General features: G+C 42.5%; 1 protein-coding gene across 1 annotated transcript in view; it reads right to left on the minus strand.

The window, feature by feature from the left end:
• The window catches only part of LOC124711823 (endocuticle structural glycoprotein ABD-5-like), a 34,926-nt gene that overhangs the window by 2,774 nt on the left and 5,928 nt on the right, over positions 1-26,224 (minus strand). The window contains exon 2 of the mRNA XM_047242050.1: positions 13,328-13,449. Within this exon, the coding sequence (XP_047098006.1) occupies positions 13,328-13,449 (122 nt within the window). The remainder of the gene's footprint in view (positions 1-13,327; positions 13,450-26,224) is intronic.

Consider the following 26,224-nt stretch of genomic DNA (forward strand, 5'->3'; position numbering starts at 1 on the left):
ATTAACCATCTATACGCGCTCATCTGGAGATAGCTTGGGTCGAAAATCGAGCGAAGGGTAGCGGTTTGAAGGGTAGAAGGAAAAAAGTGCCAAGGCAAGCACCAAGTGGAAAAAAAAAAGCTCTGCGATAGTTAGGTCAGGTACTAAGAGCAGTAGCGGATGTCTTGCTGACTGCGACAGTTCATGCAAGGGTAGGTTATGTTAATAGCGGGTATCGCGCAAGAAGAAACCGTGTCAGTGCCATGTTCGTTATAATAAAACGAGTCCGGTGGGGCAACGCAGTGCGTTGACTTACTCCCTCTGCTGCGCTGTGTCTTCAGTAACTTGGCACAGCTTCATCAGGATGGTGCTGAGTGGCGGCAGCTCGCTGTTGGTCGGCGTCTCCTGCTACTGCGTGGCGCAGTTCTGCCGCAGCTGCTGCTCAAGCAGCTCTGCTTGCTCAGTGTGCTGCGTCGCAGTGTTATCGGAGACCTGCAGGCCGTTCTCTCGCGCTTATTCGATGTAGACTGCCCTTTTGACTTCTCGGTCCCTTGCGGGGCTGCCGCCGATACCGTTGGGGCGGTAGTTATCTTCTTTGCACCCTTCCCCTGCGGCGCTGCTGGGGCGGCTGGCGGGGCATGCGAATTTGCAGGAGCGTTCGTAGAGTTTCAAACCACTTCTGCTGCACTATTGGGCAACGGAAAATCCACGATGGCTGCGACAAGTGATCATCAGCGACGTTCGCGGGTTAATGTATGGTGCGGCATTATGGGATGAAGGATAATTGGCCACCATTTTATCGATGGCAATCTAAATGGTGCAATGTATGCTGATTTCCTACGTAATGTTCTATCGATGTTACTACAAGATGTTTCACTGCATAGCAGAACGGCGATGTACTTCCAACATGATGGATGTCCGGCACATAGCTCGCGTGCGGTTGAAACGGTACTGAACAGCATATTTCATGACAAGTGGATTGGTCGTCGAAGCACCATATCATGGCCCGCACGTTCACCGGATCTGACGTCCACGGATTTCTTTCTGTGGGGAAAGTTGAAGGATGTTTGCCATCGTGATCCACCGACAACGCCTGCCAACATGCGTCAGAGCATTGTCAATGCACGTGCGAACATTACGGAAGGCGAACTACTCGCTGTTGAGAGGAATGTCGTTGCACGTATTGCCAAATGCATTGAAGTTGACGGACATTTTGAGCATTCATTGCATTAATGTGGTATTTACAGGTAATCACGCTGTAACAGCATGCGTACGCAGAAATGATAAGTTCACAAAGGTGCATGTATCACATTGGAACAACCAGAATAAAATGTTCAAACGTACCTAAGTTCTGTATTTTAATTTAATAACTTACCTGTTACCAACTGTTCGTCTAAAATTGTGAACCATATGTTTTTGACTATTACAGCGCCATCTATCACAAAGCGAAAAAAGTGGTCCAACTAAAACATTCATATTTCTTTACATACTACACGAATATGTATTAAAAATGGGGGTTCCTACTTAAAAAATATGCAGTTGATATCCGTTTGACCTATGGCAGCGCCATCTAGCGGTCCAGCCATAGCGCCATCTGGTTTCCCCCTTCAAGCTAGACGACTTTCGTTCTTTGTAGTTTTTCCGTTTGATGCTTATTTCGTGAGATATTAGGCCCGGCCACTATCAATGGCCCACCTTGTAGACAGACTTCGGAGTTGCGCTACCTTACAGAATCATGACACTATTTTGCAAAAGGATACTGGTCCTCTATAAATGGCATGCGTCTCCATGAACTTCGGCAATGTGATGAGCTACTCCCATGGCCTGTAGTGTTTCAGGATTTGTCTCCTTTGAAGCGTGTGTGGACCCCACCTAGACGCCTACGGCGTCGCAGTGCCAGCATTGATTATCAAGGACCTGTTAGAACAGTTGCGGGCCAGCTTCCTTCTATAGAGGATAGAAAGGCAGGACACCATTACCAACCGAACCAGTGCTCGCATCCAGTTGAGAGGGGGTGCAGCGTAGTACTGATAAGTGGTCCCAGACTGCCAAGTCCTCTGTAAATTTGAGTCGATTGTGTGATCACAGAAGTAAGATCATACACCCTCTCAACCCGTGAAATTTAATCTCGTTTCTTCCTCCACTTGCGAGTCCTACATCTTTTTTTCAGGAAATGTAGTTTTCCATTACAATCTGACATGTTCGATGTCCTTATCTCAGTGGTTGGAGAAAACTACTCTATGTGTCTTTGATTTGAAGATGAGTGGTGATGACCAAACTCGGTGATATCTTATTGAAAGCGTGTTTGATCGTGTCGGGAAACGAACGAGTTTCAAAATAGGCATTTCAACAGTCATTGACGTCCACAATATGACTCGAAAGTCGTTGTTGCCGAAAGCAAATAACCATATTCCTCCATTGATTACTAATGTCAGATTACTCACTTAAAGATTCTCAAACATTTGCAAAATTTTGACTCAAAAGACTACAGATTTTAAGAAAAGTCTGTATCGCAGTCTTAAGTCAGTCAGTTGTAATGGACAGTTCTCATTACTCACTGCCCACTAACATTAATACGAGGAAGGATCGGAGAGTAACGCACAATAATTTTTTTCTCCTGGTATTGCAGCTAGAGTGTTCAAATTTCACGACGATATTGTCTTAAGCTGGCACTGCGGAGAGTATTTTGTTTTCATGTACAATTCTACTCAGAGAAGCCTGAACTACAAAACAAACATGGTGCGCATGTTACTATCGTCCAATTGTAAAGAGCAGGGAAGTGTAGTTCGATATCTGTGAGCCAAAGCGCATAAACCGAGTGAAATTCATAGGAACATGCGTGGTGTATAAGGGGACGACTGTATAGATCGGAGCCATCTCTCCACGTGGCTTGCATTCTTCAAAGGTCGTCTGAACCTTAGTGATCCGTCATGCTCCGGACGGTCGGTTGCAGCTGCAACCCCGCAGGTTGGCGTATCCATTGAGCCAGCAGTTTTTAACGACTGTGGTGAGCAATTGCGAACAGCATTCAACATTTCCTATAGTGCGGCGTACGATTTTGTTCATCATACGTCGAGATTTCATAAAGTTAATCTTCGCTGTGTGCCTAAGACCTGACAGAGAACCGCAAGGGTCAGCGAATGACGACAAGCTTGAATCATTTAACGCACTACGCAGCAGAAAAAGGCATGACTTTCTGAACAGAATTGTCATTGGTGATGAGTCGTGGGCGTACCACTACACGCCTGACGTCAAGCAAGCCTCTATGGAGTGGCAACATGCTGATTCCCCATTACGAAAAAAATTCTAAGTTAGTCAGTCTGCTAGCAAATTGCTTGTGAATGTGTTCTCGGATTTGAGTGGTGTGCTATTGGTGGACTTAACTCAAAACGAGACCACTGTAAACGCTGCAGCCTACATTAAAACTGCGGTTCAGTTCCGTTGTGTTCTTCGTGACAAAAGCCACAACATTAATTCCGACGGTGTCAAAGTTTTTCATGACAATGCTGGCACCCATGTGACTGCTCCTGTTCTTGAGAAAATTTGGATAGGAGGTGCTTCAGCATCCACCATGCTGTCCGCACCACGCACCGTCGGACTTTCATCTGTTTGGTCCCATGAAGAAATTCCTGGCCGGCCAGCGCTTTGTGACAGGTGTGGAAGTGAAACTAACAGTCGGCAGGTGGCTATACTCCAACCAAACGGACTTCTACGAGCAGGGCGTATTGAAACAGGTATCACTATGGTAGAAATGTGATGAGAACGTTCGCAACTATGTAGAAAGGTAGATAAAAGATGTAAGTTCGTTTGTGATTTTGTTATGTTTTGATGCCTGTTAAAGTTTTTGGTAACAAAATTATTGTGCGTCACTATCCGATCTTCCCTTGTATTAGTGTGATCATCTGTAGAAACCTAAATAACCCACCGTTACAATTAATGGATATTGCGTTCCTATGTGGCCAGCCACAGCAGCTTTCAGCAGAACCATCGGCTCAGCGACACATAGCAGTAAGCGGCAATGTAAGAGGGTCATTCAATAATTAAAGAGACAAACTCGTCTGGAGAGAAAAAAAACGTTTAATTTTAAAAAAACTATACTTTTTCTCCTCTTTAGTATAATTCCCTAGAACATTTATGCACTTGTTCCAACGGGCTACAAGCTTTTTTTTTATTCTGGCTGCAAAGATCTGTTTATCTTCATGTCTGAACCAATTTCCCACAAACTTTTTCATGTACCCGTTGTCCAGGAACCTTTTCCCACATAATTCGTCCTTCAGTGTACGAAACAAATCACTGAGTGCTAAATCACGAATGTAAGGGGGATGAGGCAGTACTTCCCAGCCCATTTTGTCGATGGTTTCACGGGTTTCTTCAGCAATATGAGCACGTACGTTGTCTTGCTGGAGAATCACATCTCTCGTCTGTGATCCACGACGTCCCTCGCTCATGGCTGGTTTCACCATGTTTAAAAGCAAAGCCGAGTAGTATTGGCAGTTCATTGTACGCTGTTCTTCGAGGTAATCACAAAAAAACTGTACCTTCAGCATCCCAACACTTTTCCTGCTGATGCTTGCGTTTTGAAATTTTTCTTGTCAGGTGAGTTGGTGTGCTTCCATTCCATGCTTTGTCTTTTTGATTGTGGCTCACAATAGTGAACCCAAGTTTTATGACATGTTAAAATTTTGTTGAGGAAGTGCCCACCTTCCCTTTCTTAACGTTCCTTTAGCTCTGTGCACACTCTCAACGTTGTTTCCTTGTGTAGCCGTGTCAACTCCTTTCGGACCTATCTTGCACATGTTTTGGGGCACTTCAGCTTGTTACAGATAATGTAATGAACTGTACCAGTACTAACTTGTACCTTATAAACTATCATTTCCTCAGTCACGCGGCGGTCCGCACGAATAATGTCATCAGTCCGACTTTCAAGTGAGGGAGTTGATACCGCAACTGGTCGGCCAGAACGGTGTTCGTCAGTCACTGAGAAGCGACCATTTTTGAACAGCTCTACGCACTTGTAAATATTTGCACGATTCATACAACCTTCACCATAAATTTAGACATTCTGCAGTATAAATTCACTTGTTCCTCGCCTTCAGCAAATAAAAAGCGAATAACATAACTTTGTTGAACTAATGTGGACGTTTCAAGGGGGCTCACCATCTTGAAATGTATTTTTCAGGTTATAAACAAAAAAATGTTGATACATCAGCTGATGAGGGCTCATCCCAGCTATGTCAGCTTAAAGCCATGAAAGTACGAAACTGGCCCTACTAACAGTTTTTCCCCAGATCAATTTGTCTCTTTGATTATTGAATGACCCTCATAGAAAGATGTAATATTGACAATGAAATTGATAACGAGACTCTAAAATGTAGTAATCTGGAGAACAATTAGAAATATTTCTCTTAAAAAAAGCGCGAAAGAGACACAAATCAGGTGGTCAAATTTATGGTAACACCAAAAGCACTTCACATTATCGTGCATAAAGCGTTGTTGGCACTCTCGAAACAACCTCCAGTCCTCTCGGAATGGATAAATATAGGTCTTTTATGGTTTTCAAGAAGCTCTTATACCGTTCTTCCTGCAAAACAGTAGCAAATTCATGTAACGATTTTGGGGTTGGGTAGCGATCACGCACCCTTGTCTCCAAACTAGACCACAAAGTCTCAACTATACTGAGATCTGATTAACTTCTCACGGTCGAGGTTTACAGTCACAAAGAATTTTTTTAAAGCAATAGCGAATATGTTCATTAAAAAATATTCAGATATGAGGACCGTTATGGCCAGGGAGATGTGACAATTAATCCCCGTGCTCTTAAAAACAGTCCTGGATTTTGCGAGCTTTGTGAACAGTGTCTCAGTCATCTAATAACAGCATCCCTATTGTATCTAATAACAGCATCCCTATTGTATCATGGAGTGGATCGTATCATCAAACATAGTCACATCTTTCTTTGGCAGTAACGCGACCTTGCAGAGTAACGACAGGGCCCACGATAAGGTTGTCCAAAGCATCATTGAACCCCCGCCTTCTTTCACTCGTGGGACGTAAATTCGGCCAGAAGTTGGAAAAAATCTGAAGTAACACTCATCTGACCATATGAATTTCTTATGTTGCTACATTGCCGAAATGTTGTAATGGCTTTACCACTGCAGTTTCGTTTAACTGGGATTTATATGACTGAAGAATGGTATTGTATTTCCAGATCGCCCTTACGGAACCTCGCTTTGCGTTCTTTTAGCGCTGACAGGGTTCGCGAGTGTGACCAATGTTACGATAATTCATCGCACACTTCCCAGCGCATTGTGACTTAGCGGAAATGTTTTTTTGCGTTTTGCCTGTATGAGGTACGAACGTTCAGCTTGTTGCCTTTTACAACACCCAACACTTCAGCTACCTTGTTTACGGAAGATCCCACCTTTTGAACACCAACAATTTTCACACGTTCCAGTTCACTTAGCTTCGATAATGCACTTAGAACTGCACTGTTCAGGTCACGGCTATCATTTGCCTGAGGACAATGCGCAGGTGCCGTTTATTGTCACATACACAGAGCAACCTGCAGGTTTCTCTAGCTTATATGTTCATGCATGAATTTCTCGCGGTGTTTCCAAACTTTTGTCCAACCGATGGATATTACTGATGAAAAGCTTGCAGGTTTCCAGCGGCATTGCCCTGCCAAGACACCGCGACATCTCGACGAGTATCATACTCATAATTTTCTGCCGAAGTTAATGAAGAATGTGACACTGGTCGAAACTTCGCGGTATCTTAAGGCCGTCACCCTGCAGGAAACTCGGGAGCTACTCATCAAGGAACACACTACTCAGAACACTTCACAAATAACGTGTTAGTCTAAGTTCATAAGAACGATAATCGCGAAAAACCGACGAAAAATTTATACGAAAGTTAAAACTGCGTATATGTTACTCACAATATGGAAAAAATGCTTTACTAATGTTGCTGTCAAAATGAAGAAGACGATAACAGTTTTGAAAATAACTCTTTTTCTCTTGGGTCATCAGTCCTCTGACTGTTTGATGCGGCGCGCCACCAACTGCTTCCCTGCGCCAACCTCTTCACTTCAGAGAAGCACTTGCAATCTATGTCTTCAATTAATTCCTGGACATATTCCGAAGGTTCAAATGTGTGTGACTTCCTAAGGGACCAAACTGCTGAGATAATCGGTCCCTAGAATTACACACCACTTAAAGTGACATATGCTAAGAACAACAGACCCACCCTTGCCCGAGGGAGGACTCGAAACTCCGGCGGGAGGGGCCACGCAATCCGTGACATGGCACCTCAAACAACGTGGCTATTCAGTGCGGAGGATGTATTCAAATCTCTGTCTTCCTCCATACTTTTTGACGCCTACAGCTCCCTCTAGTACGATGGAAGTTATTCCCTGATGTCTTAACAGATGTCCTATTATCTTGTCCCTTCACCATTCAGTGTTTTCCACATATTCCTTTCCTTTTTTATTCTGGACGGAACCTCTTCATTCCTTACCTCACCAGTCCATCTAATTTTCAACCTCCTCTTCTGTTCCGGTTTCCCCACAGTCCATGTTTCACTACCATACAATGCTGTGCTCAAAATGTACATTCTCAGAAATTGCTTCCTCAGTTCAGTATGTCCTCATTGCTCCGTCCGTCATAGGTTATTTTCTGCGTAGGTAGCAGAACTTTTTAACTTCATCTACTTGGTGACCATCAATTAAGTTTCTCGTTGTTCTCATACATGCTGCTGCTCATTACTATCGTCTTTTTTCGATTTACTCTCAATCCATATTCTGTACACATTAGATTGTTCATATCATTCTGTGTATCATGTAATTCTTCTTCAGTTTCACTCAGGGTAGCAATGTCTTCATTGCTTCTTCGATGTACAAATTGAACAGTAGGGAGGAAAGACTACATTCCATTCTTACACCCTTTATAATCCGAACTCTTCGTTCTTGTTTGATCACTCTATTATTCCCTCCTGCCTTTTGCACATATTGTATATTACCCGTCTCCCTCTATAGCTTACCCTTATTATTCTCAGAATTTCTAATATGTTGCACCATTTTACATTGTCTAACGCTTTTTCCAGGTCCACAAACCCTAAGAACTTTTCTTTATTTGTCTTTATTCTTGCGTCCATTATCAACTGCAACGTCAGAACTGCTTCTCTGGTGCCTTTACCTTTCCTAAAGCCAAACTGGTCGCCATCTAACACATCCTCAATTTTCTTTTCATTTCTTCTGTATACTATTATTTTCAGCAATTTGGATGCATGAGCTGTTAAGCTGATTGTACGGTTCTTGCAGTCTTCGGAATTGTGCGGATGACATTTTTCCGAAAGTCAGATGGTATGTCGCTCGACTCATACATCCTACACACCAATGTGGATGGTCGTTTTCATCCCACTTCCCCCACTGATTTTAGAAATTCTGATGAAACATTGTCTATCCCTTGTCCCTTATTTGATCTTAAATCCTCCAAAGCTTTATTAAACTCTGATTCTAATACTGGATCCCCTAGCTCTTGTAAATCGACTCCTGTTTCTTCTTCTATCACATCAGACAAATCTTCTCCCTCATAGAGGCTTTCAATGCATTCTTTCCACCTATCCTCTCCCACCTCTGTGTTTAATAGTGGAATTTCCGTTGCATTCTTAATGTTACCACCCTTGCTCTTAATATCGCTGAAACCTGACTCTCCTGTATGCTCAGACAGTCCTTCTGACAATCATCTCTATTTGGATTCCTTCAGATTCTTTATGCAGCCATTTCGTCTAAGCTTCCCTGCACATCCCATTCATTTCATCCCTCAGTGACTTGTATTTCTGTATTTCTGAATTTCCCTGAACATTTTTGTACTTTCTACTTTCATTGATCTATTGAAGTATTTCTTCTGTTACCCATAGTTCTGTTATCCACAGTTACATTCTTTTTAACTATGCATTTGTTTCCAACTTCTGTGATTGCTGTTTTTAGAGATGTCCAGTCCCCTTCAACTGTGCTGCCTATTATGCTATCCCTTATTGCAGTATCTATACCCCTAGAACTTGAAGCGTATTTCGTCATCTCTTAGTACTTCTGTGTCCAACTTCTTTGCTTATTAACTCGTCCTGATTAATTTCTTGCACTTCAGCCTGCGGTTGATCAATACCACATTATGATCTGAGTGTATATGTGCTTCTGGGTACGCCTTACATTTCATATATGATTTTGAAATCTTTTTTGCAAATATATCTCCTCCTATTGTGATTCTTGAACAGAGTATTCGCTATTACTCGCTGAAATTTATTACAGAACTCTTTCCTCTCTCATTCCTTGTCCCAAGCCTATACCCTACTGTAACCATTTCTTCTACTTCTTCCCCTATAACTGTATTCCAGCCCCCATGACTTTTAGATTTCCATCTGTCTTTATGTACGGTATTACCCTTTCAATATCCTCATATACTTTTTCTATATCTTCATTTTCAGCTTACTATGCCGGCATGTACACCTAAATCACCTTTGTTGGTGTTGGTCTACTGTCGATTCTAACAAGAACAACCCTATTACTGAATTTTTCTCTGTAACCGACTCCTTACCCTAGCTTTCTATTCATAACGAATCCAACTCCCATTATACCATTTTCTACCGCTATTGATATTACCCTATACTCATCCGAAGAGAAATCCTCGTCTTCCCCTGCCATTTCCATTGAAATTTTGCCTTCAAAATGTCAGGAGGAGTTCGTGTCGAAATATCGGCTGTTTTCGACGACGTCATCGAGCTGCATTCCTGTATGTTACCTGAACAAGGCTACACCCTGACTATAGGTCTATGTTTCCTACATAGCTCATGCTTTCCACAGAGGGCGTCATATAAAATGTTAACACATCGGTGTTAGAAGCTACGGAATTATTGGTCTAAGGTATTCAAAGTGGATATCCAATGATTATGACACGCGTCTACTGATACGTTACTGAATGACTGTGTTTTATCAAGCATTCAGGAACGAAAGGAAATATTGGAGAGTAATTTTTGATTAATGTCCCCTACGCTTCGCCTATAACCAATAGTTATGAGGATGGGTGCATACAATAGGACCTAGGTCACCCAGTCGATTAGTTCTTAAGTTGCAACAGGATGTCTCTAAAGAAAATCACGATTTTTTTTTTTATCTTTGTTGGAACTGCTATGATATTGTTGACAATGACGAAGTGTTTTGACGAGAAAAGTCCTTTGACATTCCCGCTTAAACTACAGCGTATGATCACCGTCTGTATGTGTGTGTGTGTGTGTGTGTGTGTGTGTTTTGGGGGGGGGGGGGGGGTGGCGGCTCTCAATACTCTCTGGTTTCCTCACGCCACCAACTTGGTCGGCTGTTTCGTGAACATTATTAAATTAATGTTTCCCGTAAGGCTAATGAAAGGAAAAAATACTTTTGTTAACGGTATACAAAAACTAATTACGTTGATAATTCAATCTAAGCTTAACCCTTGGAAGCAAGGTGGTTTATTAGCAAGAAGGACAGAGAAACAAAACGTTTGTTTTTTAATTTCATGCTGTCGATATTGACAATATTTTGGGAAAAAATTTTGCACAAACGTTAATTTTACATTTCGCAAGTGCAAGGAAATGTGGTTTTCCATACTTAAGGATGATTTTAGCCAAAACCGCGAGTGACGCACATGGGCAGTAGCTTAGGTGAATTTTGCAGGACAATTTTTAGATTGTTTCCCGGCTTGATACATCAGAAGTCTCCTACATTATTCTGATACTCTTCACCTCACCTACATCACTACGATATGTTGTAAACAGTTATCGTATACACACTGTATACCACACTATAAAAACTGCAGTTATTTATCTCTTGTACTGAAACAGAATACACGACGGTGCTTTTGCTTTTTGAATTCACAGGTATGAGAAAATCAAATAGTCCACAGGAGAAGCACAACGTTGACGTAATTGTGTAATTGATGTTCGTGCAACATTGGTACTAACTCAATAACGAACCAGTGTATGTAAATTGAAGGGGGTCCCTGCTATCAGCTGCAGCGGGGCATTAAGCGGAACCAGCGGCGACGAGTGAAAATGTGTACGAGACCGGGATTCGAACCCGGGATCTACTGCCTACTATACAGTTGCGGTAACCACATCACCATCCGGGACACAGCATATTCGCAATTGCACGTATTATCTCATTAGGCCTCATTGCCGATCCACACTCCCATCGAACGGCACCAATATGCAGTCGCTGTCTCTTACCATCAAGTGTTGAAAAAGATTTGTAGATCTCGTTGCCCTTGTAAAAACATACAGGGTCATTCAGATGCTCCTACTCGTGGGCTTTATGCTACCCACAACACCTTCGCCATTTCAGTAGTGCAGGAAAAATGAACCTTTTTGTAGGAAATTTAATGTAGCTAAATTTTGAACTGGGATACATTTTCGCTAGAGGCCATTGTTTTCAAATTAATCAATAAGAACATGCGACAGTGACCTTCTGGCGCAATTTTCTTGAATAACTCGAAAACCACAGCCTCCAGTGAAAACGCATTCCAGTACCAAATTTTACGTTAAATATGCTGCAACAAGGATCTGCTCATTTTTCTGAAGCACTAATAGTTTGCATGTAGTGAGGAAAAGAATATGGAAATCTCCAACACGATTTTTGAAGGTGTTGCAGGTTGCATAAAACCTATAGTAGAGGCAACTTAATCACCATGCATATACAGGGTGTCCCAAAAATCTTGTGATAAGCTTTGAGGGTTTGTAGAGTGTGTCCTAAGGAACAAATCGTGGATAGGAACCCATGACCGGACACGTTACCAAATGGCGCTGCAGAGCTTTATAGATGCCAGCGCCTGCCAACAGACCACGCCTTCGGCATTAAACGTGACTTTTTACACGGATGGATCGTAGGAGGAACATCCAGCAACGTTGTTTTTTATTCAGTGATCGTGACTGTTACGATCGCAAGTGGAGAAGATGGAGGTAGCAGCTGTGTAGACACATCTGGTCTCATGTGAACGTCACGCTCTATTGCGTTGGTGGATGATGGTTTCGGACACGGGTTTCCATCTGCAGGTTACTTCTCCCCTGTATACTCAAAAACAATGGAGGTTTTAGAGGCTTCCTAGAAAAACACAAGCAGTCGATGGAACTGCGTACAAAACTGTTATCGACCAAGGCATCAGAACACACATTCATAGGAGACCAGGTCTTTTTGTGCAGCAGCTAGCTTCATCTTCACCAATAGCGATAGAGGCAATCAGTCTCGATCAGTGAATAACAAACAAGTGTGACACTCCGCCTACAGGCAGTCAGCATAAAAAGTCACGTATGCTGCCGAAGCATTGGCATAGTGACAGCCCCGTGGAACTTTGATACTCTGTAGCATCGTTGGGTGATGTTATCCGACACGCATTTCTGTCCACTGTCTGTTCGTCAAAAGATCTTCTACAACGCCTCTAATTTGTTTCGAAAACATTTTGGGACATCTTGTATATTACTCTCCGTGCTGATCTGAATATTAGGCTGCTACAAGTGTCGCACTACCAACTCTGATGAAATGTCCGCTCGTATTTGCCAGGACCTGGTATGAATACTGTAAAACTGAGATCACTCTTTATAATTTGATGCGGCACTTTCATTTTTTTAACATCTGAAAACATGAGCTTTACAATAACCGTATGAGGCTGAAATTGAATTTACCATCGTCCAATACACCCAGAACGCCAGGCTATTCCAATTTTAGCAAATATACTTACCATTGCACTCTATAACTCATCATAAATTGCGGAATTGGTACAACAGATTCTTGTGTCATAGACCACTGCTAACCAGACACTGGATCAGACTTCGTTCAAATGACTTGGTGATACATCCCTGTTCGGGAGACAAATTGTTATGACCACATTTTTTTTTCTTTACGTTCTTTGACAAATCTACAGCGAAGGTTATCAAACAGAAAAATAGTGTTTTGTGTTTTGTAGTCCAAAATTTCTCTTTCGTAGTGGGATTTATGACTCATGAACATAACATGAAGAACAAATACCAACCAACGGAACACTAGAGTGTAAGTTCTCTCATTTTGGATTTGACGAAAAGTCCTTTCTTTCACGTACAGTATTAGTACACGGAGCAGAAAACATTGAGAAAATGAGACACCGTATTTCTCTTCGAAAAGATCTAAGTCTATGGTTATTCTTCTGTAATTACATGATACTGAGCAGAAGCGCTCTAAACGTCTTTAGAAAGGTTGTTTCCACTGAATCCTCATAACTGGAGCTGAGTCCTTCCCAGTGTTTTTATGATATTCAGTAAAGTTACATATATTTTAAATGTGACTCTATACCTCCAGCGCCAGTTGTCGACGCCATTGAAGTCGTTCTCCTGCTCCAGAATAGTAGCGTCTTTCGGATTGTCACGTTGGGGTGCCGCCAACACAACAGTCACCAACGTCGCTAGGAGGAACAGCTGAAAGCAAAAAGCAGAAAATAAGTAAGCACGATTTTGTAGCCCTGATTTATACAAGAACTAACGGCCGGCTGGCTATTCATTACTTTGGGTGTACGACGTTAGTCGGAATGTAATCACTTCAAGTTCATTGTGAAAGGAATACTAGTCAAAAATGATTATGAATGTCGTATTCACAGCACACACAAAAGTTGTCACTGGGGATGGTAATTAAAGATGTCGAAGAAAGAAATGGCGTACATATGTATACAGATTTTATAGTGTGAGCTCAAAAATGTCAGTGGTAGTTCAATGATATAAACGTGTTATAGAAAAACGAATAGACACCAAACATAAAGGCTTATTCAACGTGCAATAGAACATTATCAATGGCAAGGGATTTATAGGCCCACCCTGATATGCGGTGGTCAGACAGGTCCCATATAGTCTTTTATAAACACGGACTGACAGGGAGGAGAGCATTATTAAGTGCTCAACTGAGAATGCTTCTGGGACATCTAAAACCGATACAAGTATTTTTCCCAGTGGTAATATGGAAGGACGATGTACTTGCATTGTAAACGAATAATGGTGATCGATTGTATGATAAGGCAGTGAAGTTGGCCATATTCCAGTTGCCACAGAAGGCTATTTTAAATAACATTCCGTTTATCAAAGTAGAATTTGGCTACCTGCACAGATTGAGGTAAGCAAATACTGATGTAATGTATTGGGTAAATCGCATTGCCATGGAGAAGGAGAGCAGCTAAAACCATAAAAGGAAACTAATACAAAAATAGTTTGCTACGTACATCGAATGATATGTTAATTAGTAGATTACGGCTATGGAATCGAGTTCCATTTAGCTAAAGTACCTTGAATGTATCTAGAAATTTTTCAATATTTTAATTAATTATCATCGTATAAAATATAATAGTCATCTATCCGGTTGGCTGACTATTACATTTTATATAATTGCATACACGGTTGCTGAGCTCATAGCGACAAAATGTTTAAATTATCATAATTAACATTGTCTTTTTTACTTAACAAGTTACTTATATAGAGGTATCAAGGTATTTGGCTGTTGTACTTATAGTGAGGTAACAACTGTTTCAGTATAAAGAGTAAAAAAATTGGTTGAGTTATGCACTCTACCAGACTTGGTGGGATTACTTAACATATGAACTGTGTACTGTGTTAGTTGGAGTCTAGATCTCATGGTGGAGACAATTCCTGCAAAATAAAGACTTATGTCCAGCACAGGCAGACTCGTTTCCCCACCATTTTCCCCCACCCTAGACCGCCATCTTGGGTTACGTCACTGAAGGGATGAGAGTACTTTCTGGTGGCAGTACTGTATACTAGGTTAGTTGAACTCTGGACCCCATGGTAAACACACTGTACTGCCATTTCCCCCCACCATCTTGGATTACATCATGGAAAGAACGACAGCACACACTGGTGGCAGTAGCGTGTCCTAGGTCCAGACTTCATGGTGAACATACTGTTTGCCGCCATCTTAGATAATGATACTTGCGTCATCAGCTGACTTCATGGCTGTCATCTTGTATTACGTCACAGAATTGACGACAGTGCCCTCTGGTATTGGTACTGTGTACTAGGTCATTTGGGCTCTGGACCTTGTGGCGAACGCACTGGATGGCAGTAGTGGCTCAAATTGTTTAAGTGAAGACTGGTACATGATTTCGACAGTTGACGATTAGCAAGCATGTTTGCAGAGTCTTCTAGTGGTTTGCGTGCCTGTAGGCTGTGTGGTGTGACCCAAAGCATGTCCGAGCATGTGTTTTCTATCAGTGTAATAAGGATACTATCTCTCAAAATCCGTTCCTAAGTAAATTGTTCAAAAATAAATAAAGTACACTCCCTCCTCTCTCCAACATGGTAGCACTGGTCCTTTACCCGTGAATCCCTAGGAGGAGGTGGCAGACAGGTGACTGAGGTTAGTCCAAATGTCCTTTCTTTCCCGCCATTTTCTTACATTAATAGATATAGCACAAGTAACCTTTCTTTAACGCCAAAATTCAAACTTGGCACCAGTTCCTAGGAGGAGGTGTGGTCAGGTGACTTAGGTTAGTGTAGGTTGTCCATGTGATTTCCTGCCATTTTCTTAGGTTAGTAGAAATAACTGTGATGTGATGCATTATCCTGTTGGAATTTGAACTTCCTGTCATTTTTCTAGGGGAGGGGAGGGGGATTAGGTTAGTGGAGGTAGCCCAACTGATCTCTCACCAAAATTCAAACTTCCCACTAAAATCCGTCAGCTTGGATGGCGCCACAGCCGCCATTTTGGATGACATCATGCGGTGTTGCTACATCTACAAGCCGCAATCTTGTATGACGTCATCGCCGCCATCTTGGATACATCTGGCAACAATACGGAGTGGGGCCGCACCTCTATAACCCTACTGCTGCCCTGCAGTGAGTGTGACCCAGCAAATGCAATGGACTGTGCAATGCCACCTCGCCATCTTTCCTGCATCTTTATTTCTCTGCAGTTCACTATGAAGTACCTGGCTGAGGGTTCATTGACCACATCTAAGCTATTTCACTACCATTCTACTCTCGAACAGCGTGCAGGAGAACAAATGATTAAATGTTTCCTACGAGCTCTGATTTCTCTTATTTCATTAGGATGATCATTTCCCCAGTTCAGGTGGACACCAACAACATAATTTCGCGTTCGAAGGAGAATCGTGGTGACTGAAATTTCATCCGAAGATCTCGTGTTAAAGTGAGACGCTTTTGTTTTAATGATTGCCGCCTCAATTCGTGTATCACACCTGTGGCACTCTCTGTCCTTTATCACGATAATACAGAACGAACTGGCCTTTGAAATTTTTCGATATCTTCCGTCAATCCTATCTCAAGGTTAACGCACACTGGATAGCACAGGAAGGACAAGTTTAGTGTAAGCAGTTTCTGTAGTAGATCTGTAGCATTTTCTAAGTGTTCTGCCAATAAAGATAAGTGTTATGCATTTAGTTAAATTGAGAGCTTTTAGATATGTGTGTGATTTATTGTCTAACAGATATTTTGCAGATCCTTTTTAGTACTCATGTGGATGGCTTCACACGTTTCAATATGTAGAATCAATTACCAGTTTTTGAAATATACAGATATCCTGTCTAAATCATTTTGAAATTCCGTTTTGGACGATGACTTTACAAGAGGGCTGCTCATTTTGTCTCACAAATCGTTTGCACAGATCTGGAGCACAAGAGACAGAAAAGCCAGTAGGGAGAGCGCGTCCCCCTTTTATTCGCCACCAAAACTCAGTTCTCCATTTTTAAAAATTTCTGCATAAAATCATTCATTTTTTGGAGAGAACAACGGAGATTTCCCGTAAATTCTACACAAAAAAGATTTTGTGCATATTTTAAGTCAGACGAATAATTTTCGAAATATGAGGGTTGGATTGGATTCTGCCTTCGATATTTGGTCATTTATGCAAATAAAGAGAGTAATTTGGTATGTGGAAATATTTCGCAGATTTTTAACATGAAAAAATTTCTTGTGCTTTCAGTACTGTTCGAGTCAGGATTAGGAGCCCAACAATGAAAACGGGGAGTTCCCATTCCCATCTGTCACCGTTCCCGTGGAGCTGTCGCTGTCGTTTCTAACAAATAGCATCCAGTTTAGTTGACTTTATGTCGTGCGCTTATTAGAGCCGTGCGAAATAATTACGCCTGTTGTGTTATGTAATGCTGCTTCTTACGCTTTTGTTCTGTGGACTGAGAGAGAGATCATACTCGACCCTACCATCTGTTTTATTTGAGGTAAATTTATTTCGTAAAGAAAGGAGTCAAAAGTGACGAAGGCGTTAGAAAATTTTGTACGTGTCACCAAGGAACGGAAGCATGAAGCTCGTACTCTTCTACAAAATGTTGACATGAATGAAGTGAATAAGCTATGTCGACGAGACTATATTAAGAAACGTAAGATAAAGAAATTAGTTAACCAGACATTGATACAAGCAGATGATAGAAGTTTAAGATCGTCTTCGTCTTACCAAATTGAATTTCAAGATAAGTTCTTTGATAAGTAGTGAGAATTGTGACATGGAATTTGAAATAAAAAAGTTTCCAGTCCTGAAGCCACTGCGAAAGCGGAAGAAAAATACATTCTCTCTCTCTCTCTCTCTCTCTCTCTCTCTCTCTCTCTCTCTACCTCTCCCTCCTTTGTCTCTCTCTGTACATAAAACACGAAATAGTCGTAATTGTGCCACCTTAACTCATAAAAATTGTCAATATTTTAATGTGTTCGTGGGTCAAGCAAGCAATGCTTTCATACTCTCTCGTTTGCCACCCACCACTGACGCAGGACGCCTCAACTCCTTCCGAGCGTGTCTACAAGTCCAGCTAGGATTGGGTAACAGCTTGGATCCCAGAAACTATAATTGGAGGGAATAAAACTCATCACGCTCTCCAGTTCAAATGAAATGACTGCCATCTACAGACAAGATAATACTAGTAATTTCATGTTGCTGCACTCAAGGTCGCGGAAGAAAATGCATGTATATGAAGGCTGACTTATTCTGCACAACAGCGTGTAAAATCTGTCGAGCATGGAGATGAACCAGCATGACTCGCACTGCTTTGACAGAAGTTTCAGAGGAGAGCTTTCTGGAAATAATGATGCACAGCGGCTTATTTGTTCAACAGATATTGCAGTATTTTAGCTGTGTAGGTGTTGTGCATACAACGAGACGACAAATGTCGTGGAATAGCGTTATGCACATGTGCAGATGGCAGGTTTAAAAAGGCAGTACATTAGCGGAGCTGTCATTTGCCATCGAGTGATTTATGTGTAAAGGTTTCCGACGTGATTAGCGGCACACGACGGGAATTACCAGGCCTTGAACGCAGAATGGTAGCTGGAGCTAGACCCATGGGGCATTCCATTTTGGAAACGTTTAGGGAATGCAATATATTCCGAGATCCACAGTGCCAAAAGTTTGTCGACGATACCAAGTTTTAGGAATTACCTCTCACCATGGACAACGCAGAGACTGACGGTCTTCACTTAACGACCGAGAGTAGCGGCATTTGCATTGGGTTGTCAGTGCTAACAAACAAGCAACACTTCGTGAAATAACCACAGAAATCAATGTGGGATGTACAGAATGTAACCGGTAGGGCAGTGCGACGAAGTCAGGCGTTAATGCACAGGGTCCCCTGGTCCAACTCAACCGATAGTTGACTGGAAATGTTTGTGTTCGGCTTCTTGGAGACCTTTTGCAGTCATAGACCATTAGAAGTCATTCACGGACTTGACGCTCCCACACGTCGACGGAGTTTTTATGGATGAGAATGCTTCATTTCACGGGATCACAGCCGTTGGCGATTGGTCTGAAAAACATTTGGACAATACGAGCGAATAATTTGACCACCAGAACACCCGACATGAATCCAGTCAAACACTCATGTGACATAATCGAGAGATCAGTTCGTGTACAAAATACCGTACCTAACACTTCCGCAATTACGGACGGCTATGGAGGCAGCATGACTGAATATTTCTTCAGAGTACTTCCAACAATTTCTTGAATCCATGCCGTGTCAAGTTGCTTCACTATGCCGGGCAAAAGGAGGTCCGACACGGTATTAGGAGGCATAACGTGACTTTCGTCACGGCAGTGGATGATCATTGTAAATGTATTATAAAGACAGTAGCTGTTACATAATTCTAGAACTGTTATTAAATTTATTGACAAATAATTTTAGGTCCAATATAAATATTAAGGTGCATAACACTGAATAAAAATCTGTATTACAGAAATGTTCAGAATCAATAAATGTCAGTTTTAAAAACAACTTCTCTCTCCCCCTCTTTTTTCTTTAACCCACTTGCTTTAGTACAAACATTTATGTGATACGTATATGTTTCTAGATGTAGATATATGTTTCTAGTTGCATATAAAGCAAACAGGTCAGAAGAAATAGAGGAAATATTTTAATGAATTAAAATCGAAGTTGAAAATTATGCCCAACACGTAGGCTAATGTATTTTTACTCTTCCAGCTAGAATGTCTCGGAAATTAGTTATCGTCCCTAATACGAGGATATAACCTTCTTTGAACAGAATATCAATATGAATATTTTTTGTCATGGCAGATATCTGTGAAGAATGAGACGTTTCTCGTAAAAACCGAAAAGAGGTAGAAAGAAATAGTCTTTCACCTCTGGGGAAGGAAGTTATTTGTCTCTTAAGACTACATCTCCTATCAGTGTTTTCCCAAACTTCAAGAACTTTATAAATTACTTCCCTGAGTTTGCGTATTTCGTCTGGGGTAGTGGACGAGGCTCCATATTACTGCCGTGCTCAACAGACGATGCTGTCAACAGCAGCTGCGGCCAGGCTGGACCACGGCTTACGGAAAATGTCTCTCGCCCATTGGAAAATTGAAATCCGTGGGATGCTGGGACGCTGACACACCGGCACACCCCATCGAGTACGACTGATCAACTTTTTTCTCGATGTCCAGCACGGTTACAGCCATTGCTGCAGCCAGAGCCTGGTTGGAGTCCAGGCCACGAGCACACATAGCAACAACACTCCCAGCACCTGAAGAAGATCACTGGCTCGGTCGTCGAAATATTGTGCAGAAAATGGAAACGGCAAGTCAGCAGAACGCCCCAACGCACATTATGTACATTTTCGTATGCTCTTTATACGAAGACTGGAAAATACGGTCCGATCGCTGACGACATTTGTCGTAGCGTTATACCAACTTTCCAACACTCTCGTCATAGAAGGCAGCCGCCTGTGCTTTCCGAAAATTCTCTATGCTGGTCTGTAGCGAGTTCATATCCAGCGTTTCGTGTGAATAGAGATGATACTCAGGACGAGCCAATTAGGGCTGTGTTGTGGGTGGTCTAACACTTCCCGTCGAAAAGGCTGCATAAGCTTCTTCACTGCCCCCGCAGACTGCATCTGAGAATTGCCATGAAGCAGGGAGTACGTAGCGGTTGTGTTATGTGGGCTACATACCTTGAGGTGAAACCTCTCAGCGGGCCCTCATACTTCGTGGGAGACAATGTTGTTCTAGGAACCTTTACTCGCTCATTGCGTTCAGAACTGAAACGAGCGATTTTATGCGATCGCCGGGCATATTAGAGACACTGCCCAAAGCTTTGTAGGATTTGCACAGTGGCTTCCATTTCGTGCCCAATCAGATCACATTTTCCGAATAGCCCTTGTAAATACTGTGAAAGGGTACTTGTTTTTATTTTGTTTCCATTATCGAGCGCAAGTCGATCTGCAACCCAGATGTCGTTTCTCATAGGCAGCGTGATCGTCATCCAAGAAATGTTAAATTTTATTTTTCATAGTTATGTGTGAACGACCTCATCACCAGGATGTGCAAGCCCAATGGGTGTCTACGGGTCGCTTTTATCGTCAGCGTGATGCGGTGGGAGGGGCATTTAGACAGCATACTACTCTTCCTGCTGTTTTGCAGACTTTCCAGACAGTGGAGCCGCTATTCTGCGGACAAATAGGCCCACAACGGAACTTAGGAGGCTGAGTGCACCCCGTATGGCATCCATTTACGCTGAACACTCAGTTGTGGAGGCGGACGTTCTTGCGTATGTTCGCTGTCAATCTGATTGTGCTATAGTTTTGGCATTTATCTATCCATGCAATGTTCCGTATTGTGTGCATCTTACTCTTCCTAAAGTTCGGTGGTTTATCGTTAGTGTCTTAGACCACACACGCTACTGCACACAAGTATCACTGGCAGTAGCAGTTTGGTCCTGGCGGAGGTTCGAGTCTTCCCTCGGGCATGGTTGTGTGTGTTTGTTCTTAGGATAATTTAGGCTAAGTAGTGTATAAGCTTAGGGACTGGTGACCTTAGCAGTTTAGTCCCATAAGATTTAAAACTCATTTTTCAGTAGCAGTTACGGAAAGATGGTAGTGAAAGATGAAAGAAAGCAGATCTCTCATTTCCCATAAGTGGTCTCTGATAACTTTCGCCACGCTGTTGAGCCAAGAGGAATTGCTACTTTAACAGATTAAAAAAAGAAAAAAATCCTGCCAAGTAAACACGTTAAGACAGATCCAAGGCTGTCAACAACTACTAATTATGTGACAGTAGAGTCCAGCTGTAACATAAGCTTTTCTAGATCTTATCTACTTAGGTACCCCTGGCTTGATATTTAAATTGGAAGCCTAGGTCTAGTAGATCTGACGTCTTCAGGAGGCAGGTTAGTTGGCAAGCACCTACTCGCCACATGGTCCTAGAAGGTGACACGTTAGTCCAGCGTTAAAGTAAGCAAGTAGATTATCAATGCAGACATTTTTCAGAGTTTTTACTATCGACTTGCTGGGTTAGAATTGTTCATGTGCTTTCAGAAATTTGCTGAAGAATATTCATGACTTGTGTTCTACAGCTTCCGATGTTTAACTGATGGAAACGTAGACGGAAAGTAATACTCGTATCTCCCGACGATCTCGAAGGTATATGAGATTCCCTTACTGTTCGTCTCCAAGGAAAAGTTGCAGGTAGCGCGCGTTTTTGTACAGAAGGCCTGCACATTCGTTTGACGTCGAAGAAACAAAATCATCTTGATCCATAACCATTTGATGTGGTACATATTCCGAACATGTTAGCTGTGTGGCACTAGCTGTAAAAATGGAAGGCACAGTACTACAAGTCGATCCATGTATATTAGTATCTGTATTTAAGTTCCATTGTAACTTAACACTTCTTGTGTTACGTGGTAGAAACAGATTATGAAACTTTTCTTCACTGACAGATAACGCCAATAGCAATATGTTATCTTCTCCCATCCTTTCGGGACACGATATTAGGTCGAATGAAGATACACTACTGGCCATTAAAATTGCTACGCCAAGAAGAAATGCAGATGATAAACGGGTATTCATTGGACAAAGACATTATACTAGAACTGACATGTGATTACATTTTCACGCAATTTGGGTGCATAGATCCTGAGAAACCAGCTCCCAGAACAACCACCTCTGGCCATAATAACGGCCTTGATACGCCTGGGCATTGAGTCAAACAGAGCTTGGATGCCGTGTACAGGTACAGCAGCCCATGCAGCTTCAACACGATACCACAGTTCATCAAGAGTAGTGATTGGCATATTGTCACGAGCCAGTTGGTCGGCCACCATTGACCAGACGTTTTCAATTGGTGAGAGATCTGGAGAATGTGCTAGACAGGACAGCATTCGAACATTTTCTGTATCCAGAAAGGCCCGTACAGGACCTGCCACATGCGGTCGTTCATTACCCTGTTGAAATGTAGGGTTTCGCAGGGGTCGAATGAAGGGTAGAGCCACGGGTCGTAACACATCTGAAATGGAACGTCCACTGTTCAAAGTGCCGTTAATGCGAACACGAGGTGACCGAGACGTGTAACCAATGGCACCCCATACCATCACGCCGGGTGATACGCCAGTATGGCGATGACGAATACACGCTTCCAATGTGCGTTTACCGTGATGTCGCCAAATACGCATGCGACCTTCATTATGCTGTGAACAGAACCTGGATTCATCCGAAAAAAAATTACGTTTTGCTATTCGTGCACCCAGGTTCGTCTTTGAGTACACACCATCGCAGGCGCTCCTGTCTGTGATGCAGCGTCAAGGGTAACCGCAGCCATGGTCTCCGAGCTGATAGTCCATGCTGCTGCAAACGTCGTCGAACTGTTCGTGCATATGGTTGTTGTCTTGCAAACGTCCCCATCTGTTGACTCAGGGATCCAGACGTGGCAGCACGATCCGTTACAGCCATGCGGATAAGGTGCCTGTCATCTCGACTGCTAGTAATACGAGGCCGTTGGAATCCAGCACGGCGTTCCGTATTACCCTCCTGAAGCCACCTATTCCATATTCTGCTAACAGTCATTGGATCTTGACCAGCGCGAGCAGCAATGTCGCGATGGGATAAACCGCAATCGCGATAGGGTACAATCTGACCTTTATCAAAGTCGGAAACGTGATGGTACGCATTTCTCCTCCTTACACAAGGCATCACAACATAATTTCACCAGGCAATGCCAGTCAACTGCTGTTTGTGTATGAGAAATCGGTCGGAACATTTCCTCATGTCAGCACGTTGTAGGTGTCGCCACCGGCGCCAACCTTGTGTGAATGTTCTGATAGGCTAATGATTTGCATATCACAGCATCTTCTTCCTGTCGGTTAAAATTCGCGTCTGTAGCACGTCATCTTCGTGGTGTAGCAATTTTAATGGCTAGTAGTGTAGTTGCTGCCATGTTTTCCTGCAACATGGAGAATAACTATATACCACGAGGGCGTGCTGGAAAGGGGGAGCTCCGAATTTTTTATGTGAAAAAGCTCAAAGTTTTTTAAATAAAACAATATTAACATCCTTTGTCTTCATTCTTTATGTCTACATAGTTATTTGTCAACATAGTCATCCAGGCGATAAACACACGCAACCAGTTACGTTTGTTGATACCGTCACTGTAGAACGTTTGCCGGCCGAAGTGGCCGTGCGGTTAAAGGCGCTGCAGTCTGGAACCGCGAGATCGCTACGGTCGCAGGTTCGAATCCTGCCTCGGGCATGGATGTTTGTGATGTCCTTAGGTTAGTTAGGTTTAACTAGTTCTAAGTTCTAGGGGACTAATGACCTCAGCAGTTGAGTCCCATAGTGCTCAGAGCCATTTGAACCATTTTTTGTAGAACGTTTGACTTTGTTGACTGGGCCACAATCTCACCTCTCCATACATCCATACAGCACTTCATCACTGTCAAAGGGAAGTCCTCGCAAACTGTTCTTTACGTTTTGGAAACGGAAGAAAATCGGATGGGGCTAAGTTGGGAGTGTATAGAGGATGATCGATGACAGTGAACGCCAGGCGTCGGCGTTTGCGGTCTGTCATTGCTTTGCTGAAGGAGAGGGTGCTCCACGTGTGGACGAACTCTTCGAATTCGAAATTCTATCGCAGCACGCTGTTTCTAACGTACCAGAGTAGCTACGCTGCTCACCACCATGGTACACACTACAATTCGAAACAATCTACCTTCAGAGGTCTGAAAAGGTGTGAACGTGCAGAATAATGATGTAGAATGTTACGTACGTTTGTTTTATTTAAAGAGCTTGGGTAGATTTCACATAAGAAATTATGAGGCATTACCTTTCAACACACTTTCGTAGATTAATTTAGTGTCTTGGCTGACTGTTTAAGGATTCACGCGAAAATTTAGTGAGTGGGCTCTTCATGTCATCAATTGCCTTAATAGCTGGCCAAAGAAGTACTATTGAGTATAGTTGCACTATCGCTTACGAGCACAGTGTCTGGAAATTATTTGACAGTTGCTGTGCTCTTAATATTTTTTGTCAGCTGCCAGTCTTCTGATTTCTCTGCTGTGCCAAACTCCTCATCTCAGAATACTATTTGTAACCCACGCCCTCAATTATTTGCTGGATATATTCCAATCTCTGTATGCCTCTACAGTTCTTACCGTCTGCGGCTCCCTCTAGTACCATGGAAGTAATATCCCGATATCCTAACACATGCCGTACCAAATTTTTGTCCTATATTCTTGTCAGTGTTCTCCATAGATACTTTTCTTCGTTGACGCTGCGGATTTCCTTACCAATACCATTCCACCTAATATGCAACACCGTTCCGTGGCACCACGTATGAAACGCCACGAATCTCTTCTTTGTGGTGTTCTCACAGTCCGCGAGTCACTGCTGTACAAAGCTGTGCTCCAAACGTTCATTCTTAGCCTGGTCTACTTCATACTGAGGCCTAAATTTGGTACTAGTAGATTTCTTTTGGCCAGAAATACTGTCTCTGCCTGTGAGAGTGCTTTCTACGCCCCCTTGCTTAATCCATCATACGTTATTTTACTTTCACGCTAGCTGAATTCCGCAACTCCTTTACTTCGTTGTCACCAATTTTGAAGTTAATCGCAAATTTTATTTCTGGTACTCCTCATTACTTATTTCGTGCAGCCATATATCTCCATAGTTCCCTTGGCATAATGACAGAGGTACCTGCTACGGGCGATGGCCTTCAGTTAATTTTTATGCGTTGTAGGCCTACTGTTTGCACGCAAAACACCTCGACTTTTTCTCATAATGAAAACGCAAGAGGCTGAGGAGCCGGTGACGACACAGCGTGAAATACCACGTTCCAATATACTGCGCAGCTTGAAATGAAGAATCTGGAATGTAAGATTTTTGCCTCGTGGATAGGAACGTGAGTTGCGACACCGTTTTTTCACCACAAACAGAACGGAGCAACCATATTGTATTAAGCTGCGTATATGGTGGGTTTTCTGTATTATGCAATAAGTGATATGAAGATAAGGTTCTTCAAACCATTGGCCAGTTGAGGATCTCTCTAAGGTGCGTCATTCTAGCTACCATTTGCTTAGAATGAGTGGAAATTACATACTGGTAGATGAGGGCTTCCTACATTTGATATATTAAGTGTTACATCTTGTGTACTCTGAAAGTATACCGTTTCAATGCTACGGCATTTGGTGATCTATCAAAAGTGCATTGTTTTGATACAGTTTGTCACAGTTAAATATCAAATAATGGCGTTTGTAGACAGTGACAGTGTATACCACACACGAAGGCTTGGTTGTCATGTTGAAGTCATAGTTAACTTGACTTCCCTCCCTAAGGTTTCGTTGAAGACTGTTGCTCCAGAAAGTACATAAGTCCACAAAGTTAGCCAAAAAATAAAAGTTGACAAACCTTAAAAAGGGAGCCGCTAATGGTGGGATAAACGCTAGGGAAAAGAAGATTAACAGCA

Source organism: Schistocerca piceifrons, chromosome 8 (genome assembly GCF_021461385.2).
Source record: "Schistocerca piceifrons isolate TAMUIC-IGC-003096 chromosome 8, iqSchPice1.1, whole genome shotgun sequence".
NCBI lineage: Eukaryota > Metazoa > Arthropoda > Insecta > Orthoptera > Acrididae > Schistocerca > Schistocerca piceifrons.